The sequence below is a fragment of the Hyperolius riggenbachi genome, chromosome 9 (assembly GCF_040937935.1).
Source record: "Hyperolius riggenbachi isolate aHypRig1 chromosome 9, aHypRig1.pri, whole genome shotgun sequence".
Classification (NCBI taxonomy): Eukaryota; Metazoa; Chordata; class Amphibia; order Anura; family Hyperoliidae; genus Hyperolius; species Hyperolius riggenbachi.
In genome coordinates this window covers 158,797,907-158,818,500 of record NC_090654.1, presented here as the reverse complement: position 1 = coordinate 158,818,500, position 20,594 = coordinate 158,797,907, and the positions used below count along the sequence as shown (strand labels likewise).

At 43.5% G+C, this 20,594-nt stretch overlaps 1 protein-coding gene across 1 annotated transcript in view; it reads right to left on the bottom strand.

The window, feature by feature from the left end:
* The window catches only part of LOC137532762 (protein Wnt-7a), a 277,058-nt gene extending 261,376 nt beyond the window's left edge, over nucleotides 1–15,682 (bottom strand). Inside the window, exon 1 of the mRNA XM_068253623.1 lies at nucleotides 14,987–15,682. Within this exon, the coding sequence (XP_068109724.1) occupies nucleotides 14,987–15,057 (71 nt within the window). The 5' untranslated portion in view covers nucleotides 15,058–15,682. The remainder of the gene's footprint in view (nucleotides 1–14,986) is intronic.
* Between the last annotated feature and the right edge of the window lie 4,912 nt (nucleotides 15,683–20,594).

The following is a 20,594-nucleotide window of genomic DNA, read 5'->3' as shown; positions in this document are numbered from 1 at the left end:
CACAAGGATTTGCAACCCACCTTTGTGATTATATATATCCCTAGCATTTTGCTTTCCTGAATCATCTGCACCATTGGGCTCCTGGTCTTTTGTTGTCTTGTAGATAGTCTGGAGTTGTCTTTTGTTGATTAGGTTCTAGGACCCCATGCACTGGAATGGTGGGCTGCAGGAGAATCCAGGAAGCCTCTGGACTATCCCACCACTGAAGTACGTCACTTGTTTATGTTTTTACTTTCAGGTACATTTTATATTGTAATAAAACTATGTTATATTACCACAGATATTAGTCATAATAAAGTACTTATCTGCTGTAAGAATAAAGTGATAACTTGTTTCATTAGTGTGAAGTCTATCTGAGCTTTTATAAAACCTAACATGCTTAAAAAAATACATTTTATTCTAGATTATTTTACATTACAGAAAGTGTTTTCATTATGTTTGAGCTGCATATTTAAACAGGTTTATGTTCTCCTTCCTTGTTCACGTTGGCAGTGACAGAATTAGATAGCCAATAGGGTAAAACAGCTTCCTAGCCAGTAGTTCTTTGGTATGTTCCTGAAAAACAAACACTATCTTTCTACAACCTTAAAATTGCTTAGCTTTGACAGTGATAAAATGACATTTTTTTTCTGTTCCTCCAATCAACATGAGAAATACATTAAGGAGTCAGAGTTGGAAGTTTTATAAACTGCAAAGTCAGGGTCTGATCCAAAGGATTTATGTACTGCCTCCACCTCACCCTGGCCAAAGACGCCAAAGATGGCATTGTGCGAGTTCATCACCCAACATTTAATACACCACAAAGAAACAATGTAAAACTAGGTGAAAGTGACATATACATTCAACCTGGTCCAGTGAATACCAGTGGGCATGATGACTGGTGACATCTTTATCAGGCATAACACTCACTAACAACTGTTAGTCAAATCTGATCAGAGAGAGAGCTGCTGGCCGCCTTACACCACAGGCCAATTCCTGATCTATTTCAGCATAAAATCTTTCAATAAATGTCCTTGTGACGCAGTCTCGCCACCTCACCACCCCCAATCGCTTTCCCACATATTTTTATGTGCCCCCGGTGCATAAAGATACTTTACCTGTCTGGCTCCTGCCGTACTTCCGCATTGGTGGCCACGTAGCTGCCGGTGTGCCGGCCATAGACCCTGAACCACACGTCCCACGTGCTATATGCCGTTAGCCATGTGGGACCCAAATGCGGAAGTACAGCGTGGACACTCGGGGAATGGAGTATTATATTGCACAGGCACCGAGGGGCACATACAACATTGGGCAGGATAGCAGCCAGGGGCTTCACTGCACATGATATCGCACGCCTTTACCTTGTGACAGCACTGATTTCCATCCGATTTGATAATAATTATCGAATCGGATGATCAACCGGCCACCAAATTAAGAGATGTATGGCCACCTTTATACAATGATGTCTACAAAAGACAAACATTTTCACACATGCTTGAAAATATCTAACTAAATACAAGCAGAACATAACAATCAAACAAGATTTCCGCTACAATGTTTGATTTTCACCTGCTGTGTACTGTATAAGCAGCTTAATATTAATACAACTCTTAAAAAATTTTGATTAGCCTCATTTTAAACAGCAAATGGTTTGCATTAAATTTGCATGTAAGATGGAATTATGAGTATCTCATCAACCACCTCTACTGCATACCAGTAATACACACATAGTTCAATATACTTAATATATTCAAACTTTTAGCATCCACATAAATTAAAACTTTTTATGTGGTGGTGGTGGCTGGATGGTGTAATGGTTAAGGGCTCTGCCTCTGACACAGGACACCAGGGTTCGAATCTCGGCTCTGCCTGTTAAGTAAGCCAGCACCTATTCAGTAGGAGACCTTTGGCAAGTCTCCCTAACACTGCTACTGCCTATAGAGCGCATCCTAGTGGCTGCTGCTCTGGCGCTTTGAGTCCGCCAGGAGAAAAGCGCAATATAAATGTTATTTATCTTGTCTTGTCTCTTGTCTTGTCTTTATGTGGCTGCAGGACTGCATTTTTCCAGCTGCTAGGGAAGTGTGCCTTCCCCAGCCTAGCAGGCTATGCAGAGCGACGCAGGGAGCTTTTATAGTTACCTGTTATGGATGCTGTACATCTGCTTCCTCTCTTCATCCACCCGTGGCACAGCACTACTGAATCCTCTTCTGACTTTTGATCAATTAATTACATTTGATCGAGGCTCAGAAGATAGTGTTAGCGGCGCAGCTCCACCCGGTGGTGGTAGAGAGGTAATGGAAGACACTATGCAACGCTGACACTATCTTCTAAGCCACGATCACATGTATATGTGTTCAGAAGTCAGAAGAGGATGTTGGGAGTGCAGTGTTGCGGGTGAATGAAGAGGAGAAGCCGGTCCAGCATCCGGAACAGGTAACAAACACCCTGTGCCGCTCGACTTCCGCCGGCAAAGGTTAAAATGAGTGCACATCTTCAAATAAAATATTTTGTTTGAAGATGCTAACGAGTTAAAGGAGTTCCGCTACTGCAGCAGCGATTACCTGTACTAGAGTTCAGCTATTGTATAGCCAAACTCAGGCTACCGTAGCAGTGGTGTTTCAGTAATAGGTGCTCAGCTATAGTATAGCCGAGTAGAGATGGCCCGAACGGTTCACGGCGAACGGTTCCTGGCGAACTTCTGTGGTTCGCGTTCGGAAGCGAATGCAAACTTTTCCGGAAGTTCGATTCGCCCCCATAGTACATCATTAGGGACAACTTTGACCCTCTACATCACAGTCAGCAGGCACATTGTAGCCAATCAGGCTACACTCCCTCCTGGAACCCCCCCCCCCCCCCCCCCTTATAAAAGGCAGGCAATGTCAGGCTTTTCACTCACTCATGTGCCTGCAGTTATTAGAGAAGGGAGAGCTGCTGTGCAGAGACCTATAGGGAAAGCTTAGTTAGGCTCTTGTAGGCTTCTTAGCTTGCTCCTTGCTGGTTCTTATTGCTAAAAAGCACCCCTCAACAGCTCTTTTGAGAGCTAATCTTGTTCTTGTGATCTATTTTTTTTTTTGTGTGTGTGTGTGTCCCACAGACACTTGTGTTGCATAGACAGCCTTGGTAATTCCTACTGTGTGTGCCACTGCCAGGCCCAGCACATTCAGTGACTACCTGTGTGTGTGTGACAGGTGCACATTGTAATACCCATCACTGCATATACCTACCTGTTGTTCACTTCAGTGCACCCACCTACCTACGTGAGCGCACGCAGTGTCACTGTGCCTGTCCGGTACCTGTGTGTGACAGGTGCACATTATAATAGGCGTAGAACAAAAGATGAACTGACTCTTGGGTGCATGCAAAAAAATCCTATTATTTATTTAAACAATTATATAAAAAGGATGAAAAAACACATATACAAATATATAGCAAATATACACAAAACGGACTAACTAACAGACCCTTAAAAAATTGGGCATAGATATCCCAGGTAACCCGATCGGAGGCTGCAGTCCTCCAATCCTAATTGATTATTATATTCTTGTAACATATTGTGGAATGGTAAGACCATTAGTGGACAAGTATACTGAGTTGCACTATTTTTGGCCAGTTCCAAATGATCATCAAATATGCTTGTAAAGACACAGAGAAATTCCAGTGGTGCACACAAGTCCATAAGTCCTAGACCCAAATCTGTACTATTGCTTGTTAACCATATGGTCTGGTGTGGTTCAGATAGATGCTTAAACCTCCACTTGAGTAGGCTGCAAAGATCACTATGAGTAATCCTGGACCCAATCGCATCCACAATTCTGTGAAAATTGCCTGTGTGTAACTCCCGCTACACTTACTTATTAGTAGATCACAGAGGTGAGGCACAAGCAGAAGCAATTAGAAGCAATTAGCCATGCAATCAAAGACCAGTGCAGCAGTTCATGTGCAGCTCAAAAATATGTAGCCATGTCCGCAGATATAGATGTTAGCAGTTCTTAAGCGGCAGAGCGATGATGGCTGGGTTAGCATATAGCAATTGGCCGTATACGGATATCAAGGCAGTTCATGAGCTGCAAGCATCCAATGCATAGTTACCATCCAGCATAGATACATCCGCAGAGATACAGGATCCCCAAGTTACAGGAGGGCCACTGCCAGGCCCAGCACATTCAGTGACTACCTGTGTGTGTGTGACAGGTGCACATTGTAATACCCATCACTGCATATACCTACCTGTTGTTCACTTCAGTGCACCCACCTACCTACGTGAGCGCACACAGTGTCACTGTGCCTGTCCGGTACCTGTGTGTGACAGGTGCACATTATAATACCCATCACTGCATATACCTACCTGTTGTTCACAGTGCACCCACCTACCTACGTGAGGGCATGCAGTGTGATATATAATACCACCAGTCACTCTACCTGTTCACGGTACATGTGTGTGACAGGTGCCCATTTGTAATACCCATCACTGCATATATCTACCTGTTGTGTTCAGTGCACCCACCTACGTGAGTGCACGCAGTGTGATAAACCACTCCGTGCATACATGTTAACTGCACCTGTGTGACTGCACAATGTATTAGTCAAGTCAGTGCATACCTTTCACTTCATCCCCCCCCCCAATATGGACAAAACAAAAGGCAGATGCAGGCCACGTAACAGGTCTGTTCGATGTCGCGCTATCATGATTTCGTGCTGCCCTCGACCAAAGTACAGTGTTCAGAAGAAGGCACGTGCCATCAACCCCCAATATTGTCAGGACGTAGTTGACTATTTAACACAGAACACCTCATCTTTCTCAGCTTCCGCATGGAAGCGTGACATATCTTCCTCTTCCTGCTCTGATTCTGGCACCCCACTTAACACTCAGTCGGCCGCCACCACCAAAGTGCCATCACCCCAGGGCTCAGCGGTGTGGAAATTTTTTTGTGTGTCTGCCTCAGATGAGAGCAATGCCATCTGCACTCTCTGCCACCGAAAATTGAGACGTGGAAAGACAAAGACCCGCGTAGGGACAACTACCTTACGAAGGCACATGATTACAAAGCACAAACTGCAATGGGATCCCCACCTGAGGAAAAGCAGCACACAAAAGCAAAGCCACACACCGCAGTGGAAGATAACAGGCCGCAATTTTTTCTCAAAAAAGGCGATACCTAAACTGTACCATGATGTTGAAAGGCGAGTGGTGACATCTCTGGCACACAGCGTTGGGTCAAGGGTCCATCTGACCATGGATTCCTGGTCTGCAAAGCACGCTCAGGCCTGCCCGAAGACTAAGTCAGTCCCCACACACAGCATCTCTGCCTGCACGCCGTGTGACTGCCTGCCCCAAGACTAAGTCGGTCCCCAGTCCCCACACAGCATCTCTGCCTGCAGGCCGCTTGACTGCCTTCTCCGCCACCACCAACAGGGTCCAGGACTCCATGGTGGATTCCTGAATTTTAATAATAATTTTTCTGGTGCGTGTACATGCCTGCCTAATTTTTCTGGCTGCACTGCGGCTGCAACAACAAAACAAAAGGCATGTACATGTGTCAATTCCCCTTCATGATCGTTACCTTGCCGTGGTGAAGGGGCTTGCGTATAACAATGAAGCAATGCCGGCTATATGAGTGTGTTGGGGGCACTCCCAAGATAATAAGGTCTTTGCTTCATTGTCGACAGACCAAATTTGATCAGCTGGACAGTCACTGTTGTTCTTTCATTGAGCTACCTCAGCCCAACCATCTGGGCTTGAAAACCGCCATCGCCTGCACTCTCGCCATGGTACACACCAGTCCAGCATGGCTATCACTACACAAACAGCTGTTTGCGGTGCGTTACTCAGTGAGTTTGGTCTGTCAGTGTGAAGCAGTATAGTATAGTATTACTATACAATGTGCAGCTGTCACACAGGTGCAGTTAACAGGTATGCACAGACTGGTATATAAAACAGCGTGCGGTCACACAGGTGGAGTGAACAGGTATGCAGTAACTGGTATATAAAACTGCGTGCTGTCACACAGGTGCAGTGAAAGGTATACAGTGACTGGTATTACAATACAATGTGCAGCTGTCACACACACAGGTGCAGTGAAAAGGTAGGCACTGAATGTGCTGGGCCTGGCACAGTATAGCAATTAGCGTGGGCCAGCTGCGACAGACAGGGCTGTATATGCAAGTGTCAGTGGGCCACACAAAAAAAAAACACATCACAAGAACATTAGCTCTCAAAAGAACTGTTTTGGGGTTTTTAGCAATAATTATCAGCAAAGAGCAAGCTGACAAGTGCCTAACTAAGCTTTCCCTATCTCTGCAGCAACCTCTCTCCCTTCTCTCACTAATAACAGCAGCAGGCAGAGTGAGAAAATGTCCGACACTGCTGCCTTTTATAAGGGGGAGGGGGGCTCCAGGAGGGAGTGCAGCCTCATTGGCTGCCATGTGTCTGCTGACTGTGATGTAGAGGGTCAAAGTTTAGCCCAATGATGTAGTATAAGGGGCGGGTCAAAATCGCATAAAGTTCGCGTTTGATCGCGAACGCGAACCTGCAATGTTCGCGCGAGCAAGTTCACTGGCAAACCGTTCGGGCCATCTCTATTCACACATATGTATATTGTTTAAGGGAACCTGAAGGGATATGAAGGCATGTTTATTAAATTTTAAACAATACCAGTTGCCTGATTGTCCTGCTGATCTTCTGCCACTAATACTTTTAGCCATAGACCCTGAACAAGCATGCAGATCAGATGTTTCTGACAAAAAACTGACAAGATTAACTATATGCTTGTTTCAGGTGTATGATTCAGACACTACTGATATCAGAATGATCAGCAGCACTGCCAGGCAGCCAGTATTGTTTTTGATCAATTGCAATACTTTTTTTAAGGGATATGAACATATCATGTTCAATGCAAAAACTGACTTCCTTCAGCAAGTCTGACATCCATGAAAAAAATACATTGTTTCTCCATTGTGTGTATGAGGTGCACTGGCATTTATCTACAAATGTGGCTGTCCTAAATTTTAGTCAACTGGCTACTACCCTTCTAATTCTAAAGCCTGGTGATACACACATCCAATTTTAAAATGTTTACTTCCATGTAGTATGAGAGCTTACCTACACAATCTGTTCCTAGTATTCAAAATATGTTGGCTCATACTACATGGTAGTGGTAAAATTGGATGTGTGTAAAGGCCCTAATGGAAGCATCATCCACCTAATATCTCACAAAAAGTCATATGATAAAGCAATTAATATGAATCAGATTAAAGCTAATAGGAACCCGTTTTTTAAAAAAAAAAGTCAGATACTCACCTAAGGACAGGGTGGCTCTGGGTCCCATAGAGCATTCCCTCTCCTCTCCCGGTACCCGCTGCTGTCCTGGCTCCCCCGTAGCGGTATTCGACCATTTCGGTCAAATACCGTTGTCTTCCGGCTGAAGGGAGGTTTCGGAAATGCTTTGGGAGCGAAGATGGGCCGCTCTACACTGCGCACGCGCTCTCTATGACGCACTCGCGTGTGCGCTGCCTGTCTTCGGGAGGACTTGACTCCCGAAGACTTCCAAAGTCCCCTCGGCGGGGGATGTGAACGGAGGAGCCAGCGCAGCACCATGGGCACCGGGAGTAGAGAGGGATGGCCCATTAGGACCGAGCCTTCCCTCTACTTAGGTGAGTATCTGCCTTTTTAAAAAAAATACAGGGTTACATTTGGGCATTTCTACATTTAGCTTGCCGTCAGTGGAAACGGGCCCTTAAAGAGACTCTGAAGCGAATAAAATTTGCCATTTTTACCTTGTTATTCGCTTCAGTATTCTCATCAGAAGTAAACCATCGCATCCCCGCCGCAAAAGGAGGGGTTTAGACCCCCCAAATCTCCAGGCGACGATGCGGCGGTTTACTTCTGAGGAGAGTACTGAAGTGAATTATAAGGTAAAAATTTCAAATTTTTTTGCTTCAGTCTCTCTTTAAATACTAGTATAAACTATGTATACAAACTTAAAAAGCAGTAGTCGGATGACCTGATCATGAATCAATCACTCTACAGCTGTTGCACTTACATGACTGGTGATGGTGGCTAGGTGTGCATGTTTATGTACTGTAAAGACTTCCTCCCCTTCAAGGGCATAATTATAGAAATAAAAGGTTAAGCAACTGCTTTTAGACATGGGGAGGATTTGTCGTCTTTCACGCTATTCTTCTCCTCCAATTTAATTTTGGCAGCAGGCAAAAGGGAAAATAGTGCGCACACAGTGCATGTAGACATTTTTGGGGAACTCTATTGAAAGCAGGGGTTACACATACCAGTGAATTAATGCCATTTCTTGAGTGTTTGGGGAGCAACAGAATTTTGCCATGGTGCCCAGGGATTGGATCACTATATACATATGGCCCTATGATTTCTACTCACACTTCATTCAACTCCATCATTATGGCATTGCATGGAAATCTTTTCAAAATCACCCTGAGAAATACAACTTCAATCAGTTGCAAAAACTTTTTAGACAACAGCTGGACATGCAGGAATCAACATGTGACTGCAGGAAGATATTTGAAGTTCACAAATGAGGAACAGAGGGGAGGCAGGAGACTTCTCAGAGGTTTGTGTGATGTGAAAACATTAGTGATCAGCAAGAAAAGCCCAACACTGAGGGTTAAATTGTCCTATGTGGGGTCTGCCATGTAACAGCAAGAAGGTGGTAAACGTATTCAATCATTTTCCAATCAATACGTAAATTGTAAGATTGGGCATCAATTATTTGATGTCTGTAGATGCAGTCTACCTGCCAACTGGATGGCAAGCAAAGATGTTCAGTTGTTTCTCAGTCCAGCCATAGCCAGACTGATGCTAATTAGTTTGGAGGTCAAAGTCAGGCCATAAATATATACAGAGGGTGTATAAAAAATATATACTATTTAAAAAGATATAAATATAAGGATCATATAACATATAAAGCATATAAAAAAAAAAGACTTTTACATGTACGGTATATGTGAAACAATCATTTAAGCTAGCCATACACCATAAAATAACAAGTCTGCACTTTCACTGTTATCAGGTAGTAGAAGAGCTTACCTAAACAGTCTTATCAAAAATATTCTGGATCCATTGGTCTTTCTACTACATAGATAGGGTAAGATTGCACAATCAAGAGTGCATGCTGTATGTTTCCACAAGGGTGGCCATTTACAATACAAATCCACTGAATCTGTGTACTATAAGGTCCAATAAATAGAAATCCTTTGAAATAATTGTTTTGATAAGCTCTAAAGGTGGCCATTAATGATACAATCTTGATTGTAAAATCTTACCATTACTGTGTATTATGAGGGACTACCTAAAGGATTCAGAGTACAGTCAGGTTAACCTTCTACTACATACAGTAGGTATGGTAAAATTGTACAGTCAATATTGTATCATTGATGGGCACCTTTATACTACATAAAAATGCTAACATTGAACAACCAACTTTATATGGTGTATGGCCAGCATTAGATTTACAATAAACACCCTAGAAGAATTCTGCATGATTTTACTTAGGCAGGGGTCACAATTGTCATTCAGTTTTCTGCAAGTGTTTTTTTAATGTGTTTTCTGCACACCATGTCCGTTTGTATGCAGAAAAACACGCACATTTTTCACATCAGCTAATATAATTGATAGAGAAAACACACACAATGGCTATCATTCATAAAGCATTTCCGCATGCGGAAATGCATAAAACAGCTGACTTTACCGAACACTCGGCAAAGTCAGCATTCATAAAGGCTCTTTCCGCATGAAAAAATGACACTACCGAGCAGAGTGATAAATCACCGTCTTGTGCTGTGATTATCGGAACAAATGTAGCAAAATGTTAATTCATAAAGATCACCGCAAGCGGTGTGAGGTCGGGAAGTACCGCTCACTCTGATGTGGCGATACCAATGTAAGTGAATGGAGACACACAGACCTCCCAGGCAGCTGCAGCAGAGCGGAACACGGAGAAATGTATCAACTCGGCAGCTTCCTTGTCTCCGCAACCCTTCCGCCTGCCTACCGCCTGCCTAGTTCGGGGAATCTCCGCACTGCTACCGCACATGGATACATTTTTATGAATATATAACCAGACAATTCAGTGCACTCCTCCCTCCTACTAAGGTCTAAATGGTCCTGATCCTGGTGCGCTACTATCAGTGAGGGGTGTATGCCCTTAAAATATTTATATATTATATGTGGTAACAGTGCTCAACAGATATCATACATCAAATCTTTGTAACTCCAACAGTTTTGCATACCATCACCCCGGTATTTAATACAGAGAAAAAATATTTGAAAAAAGTATATGCATCAGTCCATATCAAAAGTTCTCATCAAGATAGATAATTACGGGTCCTAGTGCACAAGTCCCATTAGCAGATTTCTAACTTCCAACCCAGGTAATCCTTATCAGTAAACAATTGTGCTCACCAGACAAAGATGCCAATCATAACAGTTGGCTAATTCACGTGTGGCCCAGCCAGTAATGATGTCCGCCTTGTTGTCACCGCATACAGCCCGCATATGTAAAAGAGAAACACTTCTATGGTGTAGTATGTTATAACCAAGTGCACACCCTTTAGTGCCTAGCATACAAGCCTAAGCAGGCTGTGACCCAACACCGGACTCTCTTCCGCACTCAAACATCAATAGGCCATCCTCTTACCAGATACTCTGGCTGACCATGCAAGACCAGCAATAGCGCTTAACTTCAATGTCCTCTTTCGCTTTGCTCTTCACGTAATACAGCACCTTTGAACTCAAGCAGATACTACCATAGTGTGACACCGTTTTATTTAATAAAAAAGGTTTAAAATTGCACTCACAAAGTTCCAGTAAAATATGCGCATATCAGGTTAAAATCCTCAAGGTTCAGCGTCTCCCTCCGTGGTTAGGCTCCGCGGAGGGAGACGAAAGAGGACATTGAAGTTAAGCGCTATTGCTGGTCTTGCATGGTCAGCCAGAGTATCTGGTAAGAGGCTGACCTATTGATGTTTGAGTGCGGAAGAAAGTCCGGTGTTGGGTCACAGCCTGCTTAGGCTTGTATGCTAGGCACTAAAGGGTGTGCACTTGGTTATAACATACTACACCATAGAAGTGTTTCTCTTTTACATATGCGGGCTGTATGCGGTGACAACAAGGCGGACATCATTACTGGCTGGGCCACACGTGAATTAGCCAACTGTTATGATTGGCACCTTTGTCTGGTGAGCACAATTGTTTACTGATAAGGATTACCTGGGTTGGAAGTTAGAAATCTGCTAATGGGACTTGTGCACTAGGACCCGTAATTATCTATCTTGATGAGAACTTTTGATATGGACTGATGCATATACTTTTTTCAAATATTTTTTCTCTGTATTAAATACCGGGGTGATGGTATGCAAAACTGTTGGAGTTACAAAGATTTGATGAATGATATCTGTTGAGCGCTGTTACCACATATAATATATAAACATTTTTATGAATGCCCACCCAGAAGTCTAAAATACCGGCAGCGGTGTTTCCCTGCATTGATTCCCCTTACCGACAGCTCCTTTATGAATGATAGCCAATGAGCAGAATTATGCAGCAGGATGTTTGGATTTATTCTGTACGCAAAAACTGCATTCAAGTATGAACCAGCTCATTGATTAACAACAGTTCTAAGTTTAAATGTGTTTTTCTGTGCAGAAAACGCACATGAAAATAGGCAAGTGTGATCCCTGCCTAAGGCTAAATATATCCCCACTATACTGAATTGCAAAGTTCACTATCACAGTGAATATGTATGATGTACCATGCTGTAGGTCCATCAGTGTGCACTGTAGCATTAATTTTGACAGCAAACGTCAAGGCTGACCCGATTTGGGAAGAGTCTGGGTGGTTTTTTCAATTTTATTCTTTGAAAGCACTAGTGAAAATGGATGTAGTCCATCTCTCCAGGCTGTCTTGCTTCAGTCGACATACATAGTCCATGCCATGTCCGAAAAAGACAAGCAAAATGGGACTTTTTATTCTGCTGCCGTAACAGAGACAAAGGATACATTAACAACAAACATGTCTGAACAGATCCTATAGATAACATGGAATCCATCGATGTGTCAGTTTATCCACTTGTCTCCATCCCAGAGAATTGTCAGTTTTTATGGCTAGTGTGAACATTGCCTAAAGGTAGAACAGCACTCAGTACTCTTACTGGCTACTCACATTCACTTAGTATTGTCATCTGTAAGTCTCCTTTCAAACTGTTTCCATTGCATTGCATCACAATGGACAAGATCCTCGTATCATAACGCAAAGCAATAATATTTGTATGGGGTTATTACATTGATTGGGGCCTGGAACTTCTCCTCAGGATAACTCACTGGGCAAGGTACAGTAATACTTCCATTGTACTGTAGGCTTCACTGTATTGTTGCACCGCAACGGTAAAGCATGGTGCAACTTTTCAGGTATGTTGAGGTGCGATTCCATAGCATTGAATCGCAATGCAATTTTCAAAATGTGAAAAGACCTAAGGCCCCGTTCACATCTAAAAGCGCAAAACGCTAGTGCTTATCGCTAGCGTTTTGCGCAAGTGATTTTACCGCGATTAGCACAGCAAAATCACTGGACACTTACATGATACAGAGTAATTGCGGTTATTAAGCGCTGTAGCACGATCGCTCCAGAATTGCAGCAAAAATGCTGCAGGTAACGTGTTTTGCGACTAGCGCTAATTGAAAATGCTCGCGATTGCCGCTAACTGCGGCAGTGAGAACACTGCCATAGGTTAAAATAGCATAGCGCTTTTAAAGCACTAGCGCTTTAGCGATTAGCGGGAATCACCTGCTAATCATTCAGGTGTGAATGGGCCCTAAGGCTACATTCAAAGTGTAGACTTACGGTGTGTCCTAGTGGCTGCATTGTAATGCAGAACATCACATTACAATACAAAAGCAATGCAACATTCACAGTGCGGCCATTGCGGTGCGGTCTGACAGAGTGTGGTGCATGTACTGCATAACACCGGTGTTAACAGTACAGTGAAGCATACTTTAATTGACTGCTTGCTTCACTGTATGTGATGCAGCACATGGATAACATGCACCGCATGCCCTGTAAAAGCGGGAATGCAACACAACACAGTGGTGTGTTGCAGTACAGCATAATGTGCCTGTAACACAGCTTGCAACACTGCAATGCACCACCTATGTGATGTTCACAGTGCATCGGGTCCGTTGCGATACAATTGAGTGTGACATGGTAACGCAAATGTGTGCATTAACCATCACAATGAAGCATACTTTTCAATGACTGCCTGTTTTAATGTATGCAACGCAATGCGTGAATAACATGAGACGCTAATTTCCCAATACGTTGCATTCCTGCAGCTACTGCAGCCAATGTGATCATAGTCTTAAGAGTAGGAGGAACTACCACAGGGGGTCAATAGCAAACTAATATAACTGGTCTCATCTTCCAACAATGCACAGTTACATTTCCAGGTGTAAATGTGACTGCCCATTACACAGTACAATTTTTCCTTCAGATTCAAACTTTCAAACTTTCTATGCGATTTAATTGCTCAAGACTAATTGCAAGGCAATTATCGGTTGTCCCCATTATCAAAACGAAGGCTGCCATATTTATTTTCTGTTAAACAATGCTGCCTGTCCTGCTGATCTATTTGGCTGGAGAAGTGTCTGCATCACATCAGTAACAAGCATGCAGTTAATCTTGTCAGATTTGACAAAAATGTCAAAAACACCTGTTCTGCTGCATGCTTGTTCAAGGTCAATGGCTAAAAGTAGAGGAAGAGGATCAGCAGGATAGCCAGGCAACCAGTATTGCTTAAAAAGAAATAAATATGGCAGCCTCCATATCCCTCTCATTCCAGTTGTTCTTGAAGAAGGTTTTACATTCCGTTTCGATCATAAAATCCTACTTTCAGATCGATCATTTTTCCTATCCCGATTGACCAAAGAATCATATCACATCAATTTGCACCACAATCAGGGCAGTTTTCTATACAATGGGATCATAAAATGTGCATCACAAGTTCTAATCAGAAGGAAACATTGTACTGTTAATGGGCACCTTTACACTGACCAGCAACATCAGAAAGAGGCAGATGCACAGGCAGTTTGTGATTCACAAAGGTGAGTTACAATGTAACAAGCACTTCCTTTATTGATGTTTCTTAAGGTGGAACTCTTCCTTTGAAACACACTTGCTAATGTAAAGGATGAAAGTAAAACGAATCTATGTAAATACTGGCCATCAGGCTCTTGAAGGAGGGAACATTTCAATTCCACAGGCACAGCTATCCTCAATAAAGCATGCACACCCCAGAAACATGTACATTTTACTTTTGGGTATAAAATATATTTTAAGAGTTGAACAAGCACAATGGAAGAATTCTATAGATCGTATTATAAAGGTAATAATTACAGTATCAAATGTTCCAGTGAAGTGGTGACAGTCTAATTAAAATCTATCCTATCAGCGATACTAAATACAGCTAAATTGCATATTAATACCGGTACATAATACACACATAAACGTGATATTTAGTAACACTAGCCATGAGTACAGGGGAGTCTTTCAAAGCATGACCACAGGTCCACCAGTCCGTTCTACAATTCTAAAATCTTGGTAAGAAGCTGCAAAGCAGAGCTCCTGGCAGTCATGATTTTCTAAAAACGAAATATGTAAACTGGTTACTCCTAAAAAAAAAAAAAACACCCAGTGAATTCAAAGAATGGACGGGAGAGCTAAGGAACTTTCAACTTTTACAGTCAGTAATAGCAACCCACTGTTTTCTATTTTGACAGGTTCTCTTTAAATATTATAAGCATGTGCTCACACATCTTCACACCCTGTGCCCCCCATACTCGTAAACTAGTTGATATAACTTCCCGCAACACGTTACGGCAAGCATGAATGAATGAAGTCCGAAGCCTGCAGTGACAGGCACTGCCATACATCCCAGCTACTGGCCCCTGGAGGTGATCACTGTCCAGTGGTCACTGTCTTTCTACTTACCCTATCTTAATATAGACAATGCCCAGACTGAGAAAGATATGAAAGATCCAACGCCTCGTCTTCCTGTTCATATTCCTGGATTACGAAAGGATCCGCGCGTATTCAGAGCAGGCAGTTTTAGGGGTTTGTGGAGACCACAAGCAAGGGGAGCTCCAGGTCAAAGTGTCAAAGCCACAGCACACCAAACGCAGAGCCCCTAAGTGATGCGATCAGTGAGTGTAATCCCAAGGGAGGAAAGCCAGGTCCAGCCAGAGAGCGGAGCCCACCCCCTCCTCCTTATAACTGGGGGCTAGCTGAGGATTTGGTATGCCAGTCACACGTGGAGAGCAATGATGCAGTGAGGGTGCAAAACAGTCATTTAGTAGTCACACTTCTTCATCACCCCAGTGTCGTCTCCTGCTGGGGCGTGGATTTGGGAGGGTAAAAAAAAAAGAAAATAAGAAACTAAAAAGAAGGGAAACAACTGTGGAGCATTCACCTGTTTCCAGAAGTGAAAGGTCTGCAGTGTATCTCTGCTTGGAGAGAGGATTTCATGGTGAAGAGCCAGCAGTCTCTTCATGTGATAATCAACAGGTAGACAGCTTGGCCAGTGTCTCAGGAATACCTGAAGCTGGGACACTGGGATCCTGTTTCACTGTACACATTCCTCTTGTGTTGTGATCTCCAGCCTACAATCATGTAGCAGGGTGTGTAGTATTCCTCTACTGAAGTACTATGGACAATGCTACAGGGGGGCTGGTTATATCTGTTTAGCACTCATATCTCAGCCCCTCCCTTTATACTTTAGCTTCAGATTTTTTTTTATTTTGCTATGGTTTCCTCCTAATGTTATGGCAGGCATATATATATTATATTACTCCCTAAGGGATCGTGACAACCCCCTCCTCTTTTCAGAGTGAGTGACACAGCAGCATATAAAGAGAGTAGCTCTGTCTGCCACCCTCTGCTAATTATTAGATCTTATCAAACTTTATTAAAAGACAGCACCCACAGAGAAACAGACCTTTGTTGTCTAGAGCAGATGCTCTGCTTGCCTGGTTCTGGCTGATTGCCTTGGTACCCACAGACAGGAGAAAATGATCTGCCACCACCTAATTGATAGATCACTTGGACTGTCTTTCGTGAACCATGAACATTAGAAATGATGTACAGTATGTTAAGATACACACACACATTCAATTAAAATCTTTGGATGGCATGCTAGCAATCCCCTTATCCATCTTCAGACTTTTGTCACAAAAGCTGGAAACTACTTTGTGCCGAAAAAGTATCTAGTAATGAGTATCAGTAAATAATGTTTGAGCAAGTGTGCATTGATACAGCGGCAATGCATTGGTAAGCTGATAAACGCACGTTACTGCAGCCTGTAGCGCAGCCCACCGCACAGTAATGAAAAATCAATGGGCTGTTCACAGTGCCCACGTTGTGTTACATAGTAACGCAGCACGTCAAGTTAAAGTGCTGCGTGCTGTACGTTATAAGCGGCTAAGCCGCGTTAGATTGTTTGCACATGCTCAGTGATGTTGGAGGAGGAGGAGGGCAGTGTGTACTAAAGTATGGAGAGGGAAAGTCAGATGGGTGGGCTGAATATCAAATTTTGGGTTTGCGAATTTCGAATGCGAATCTCCACATTCTTAAACTGGTGGAATAAAGTGCTTTAAAACATCTGGCGTGTGTACATGTCTATCAGGTAGTGTAAGGGTTATGCCTGCTTCATACTGACAGATGAAACATAGCGTTTAAAGAGTAACTGTCGGGCATAAAATCAAAAATCAATTATTTTTATCTGGTAAACAAGTAATAAGGATGCTAACCAGGCAATCCAAAAGTTAAAATCTCTATTACTTTTCTTGTTGATAAATGATTATTCCCCAGTTTATCTGACTCTTATTTGGTACACACAAAATTTGGTAAACAAATAGGAAGTTGCAGGGCATGCTGGGTGTCCATTTTTACTTGTGTACTTCCCCTCAGACTTAACTAATGCAGCCTGATTGGCTGCAGCATCTTTCCCTCCTGCCCCCCCCCCCCCCACACACACACACACACACACACACACACACACACATACACACACACCTCTGATTGGCCAATATTTTTCATGCTGAGACAATGCACTTTCTATTGTGAAGGGCTGGCAAATCAGGCAGAGGAGACTAAGGGAGGAAATTACATCAGAATTGGCTTCAAAATGGCCACAATTAAAATGGGAAATGCTGAGAAGGATTTTCTTTTTTTACTGTAGAAAAATCATGGAAAGTGCAATACATATGTTACTGTATATAAGTAGAGACAGTATTTATCTACTTGTATATGTGGTTTTTTTTCTGAGATAGTATGGCTGACAGCTACTCTTTAACGTACTGCAGTGCACAAACAGTAGTGGTGTGAAGTGGCCAAGGTGCTTGTGCGCACAATCGTGAGACTGCAGACGATTGTGTTTTTCCAGCCTCTATGGTCAGGCTGAAGTAGTTCAATGACAGTTAAGTGACCAAAACAACACTGATTCTTTACAGGGGGCAGTAGTGGATTCTAGATACCAGAAGTGGTGTGAAGGATTATTGGGTTATGGTTGGTGCACTACTAGGACCAGCAGACCTGTCTCCTACAAAACTGAGGATTTACTCAGGGGCAAGTGGATACTAGATGCCAGTAGTGGTGTGAAGGTGGGTTATGGTCGGTGCACTACTAGGACCAGCAGACTTGTCTCCAACAGCTAACTTGTGCACTGGCCACAGAAAAGCAATACAATAGCAAGAAAAACAATGCATCAGCCCTAAGAAGGGCTTAGCTGTTCAGGACAATATGGTAGCAGCAAGAATCTGCACTGAGGACACAGAACAGAGACCTAGCTAATGCTTTCCCTATGTGCAGCAGCTGTCTCCCTGCTCTCACTAACACTACAGCCACAGAATGAATCCAATATGGCTGCCGTCCTGGCATTTTTACAGGGGAGGGGGGGGGTGTCAGGAGGGGGTGCTAGCTGATTGGCTGCCATGTTTCTGCTGACTGTGAGGTAAGGGGTCAATGTTTAGCTCAGTGAAGATGTATAGGGGCAAACCAAATCCACCATGTATTCGCCTGAGGTGGCGAATGCAACTACTCGATCTTTGCAGCTAATTAATCGCCAGGCGAATACTTCAGCCTATCTCTCTAGGTGGGTAAGTAGGAAAACAATGCACTTGCTAATCACTTGTTTAACAATTTAAAATGTAATTAGGTTCCACATTCTCAGTGAGACCTCATAGAATAATCGTCTTGGGTGAGTTTTTTTCTGCATAAGACTTTAATTTTAGGCACTCGTGAATCCAGGGTGGCAAAAAACAAAGTTTGTAAAAGGGGCATGTTCAGTGGCGTAGCTTAGGAGCTGTGGGCCCCGATGCAAGTTTTACATTGGGGCCCCCCAAGCACTTTATACATAATACCAAAATCTGCCAATGGCAACTACAGTGTCAGAGGTGCAAGAAGGGGATGGGGAGCAGTTTGTTAATGGTTACCCCTATTCAAAGTATCTATAGACGTGATTATTATGAGCACAGGACCAATAGAGAGCTAATACTGAAGTTCAGGGAGGGCCCTGTGGGGCCCCTCTGGCCCAAGGGCCCCGATGCGGTCACAACCTCTGCACCCCCTATTGCTACGCCCCTGGGCATGTTTATCAAAACAAGTACAAGAAAAATTGTAGCATAACTGAACCAAAAATTGAGCATCTTCTCGGGACAATAAGTTAACATACGCGATCTGGCTATCTGTTCCACTTTTTCACCAGTTTAGCTCCAGTTTTCTTAGCATTAGTTTTATAAATCTGTCTGCTGCCTTCACTTTGCGCCTATGTTATGCTGGGCATACACGACTCGATACTTCTTACCAATCGAGCTGCTGATGGCTCGTTTGATAATTTCCAACAGGTCCGATTGCCCGCCGGATCGATTCCGCGCTTGATACCGGCGGGCAGAACAAAGAAAAAAACGAAGTGCTGATTAGGAAGCGCCAGCGGGGACGAGCAGGAATCGATCCGCACGCACGGACGAGCGGTGACGCGCCGGCATCGAGCCGCTGGCTCGACACCGGCGCACAAACGAGCCGTGTATGCCTAGCATTACACAAACAACTTTGCTGCAGAGGTAGATTCAGTGACTTGACACCAGAGACTATGAGCAGTGGCTAGCAGTATGGCTACTTTTACACAGCAGGGTTGCGCTGGGCAACTTAATTACATTGCTAACGCACACAACAGGGGTAAAGAGGTGCTCAGATATGGATAAAATTAAGAGAGGTGCTCAAAACTATTGGCTGCAGCTGTCCTGGCACTTGTATTGGCCTGAGGAAGTGGGCTTGCAACTGTGAAATGCATTGCCTCTGCATAATGAACCTTGTTTGTCGCATGTGACTGTTGTTACTGAGGTAAGTCTCCTCACTTATTACCTGGCTACCGCTTTACCCCTGTTGCGTGCTTCAAACGCCCCTTTCCAGGAAGATTGGAGGGGTTCCCTCTGATTACGCATGGTGAACACCATTGCACTATTCAGTTGGTGTTTTTGATCAAGACATCGACTGCATCCAGTCCCATTTGAACACCCAGAGTGGAGTCGGGTTCATTGTCCTCAACTGCCTCAAGTAGTTGGTTGCCCCTCCTGAAACCCACCTTTGTGAGTAGTTTTGTTTACTCTTTAATACCACATTTAAGCTATTATGGCTAGAATATCTGGGCTCCCATTGTCTCTGTGTCATTTTTCTCCCTAGGGTGTTTGGACACCCCACCTCCTTACACTGCTAATGTGATGCACTTATATTTTAATGGAATGTTTATATTGCTGCATTAGCAGTGCAGTACGACTGAATTTTTTGGCATAATGCAATGCATACAGTGCGGTACTGCATAGCTTGTGCGGCACGTTAACAGTTGCAGTGAAGCATACCTTGTATGTACTGTAAGCTTTACTGCATGAGTCCCCTCCGTTGTGTTGCATTCCTATTTTTACAGGGTGTGCAACGCAAAACTGACCTATTGCTTTAATTGGTTCCATTCTAACTGTATGCAGAAGACAACACACTGATGTATCCATTGCTGTGTAGACAGTAAATTTGTTGCCACTTATCGCAATGATAATGTTACATCTATTGTGCACCAAAATTGAAAAGATGTGTGTTGCATTAAAACAGTGAAACAAATGTCAGTTAGCAAATACCCCTTTAGGGCTGGAACCCACAAGAGCGTTTTTTTGAGCATTTTGGCAGCGCTGCGATACGCTAGCGTTTTGCCAAAACGCTCAGCTGATGTTAATGGATGGGGCAACTTCCACAGGAGCGTTTGCGTTTCCCAGAAACGCAAACGCAGGACATGCAGCATTTTGGGAGCGTTAGCGCTTCAATGTAAAGTATTGAAACGCTAGCAGAAACGCTCAGCAAAACTTAAACTGAGCGGTTTTGCTAGCGTTTTGCGGTTCAGCACACTGTAACAAAATTAAAAATAATTCACAGGACCAATCAGGATAAAAACGCAAAACGCAAAACGCTACACAACCGCTGAGCAAAAAAATAAAATGTTGCAAAACGCGACCGCAAACGCGCATGAATCCGCTTGCAAACCACTCAGACAAAACTCTAG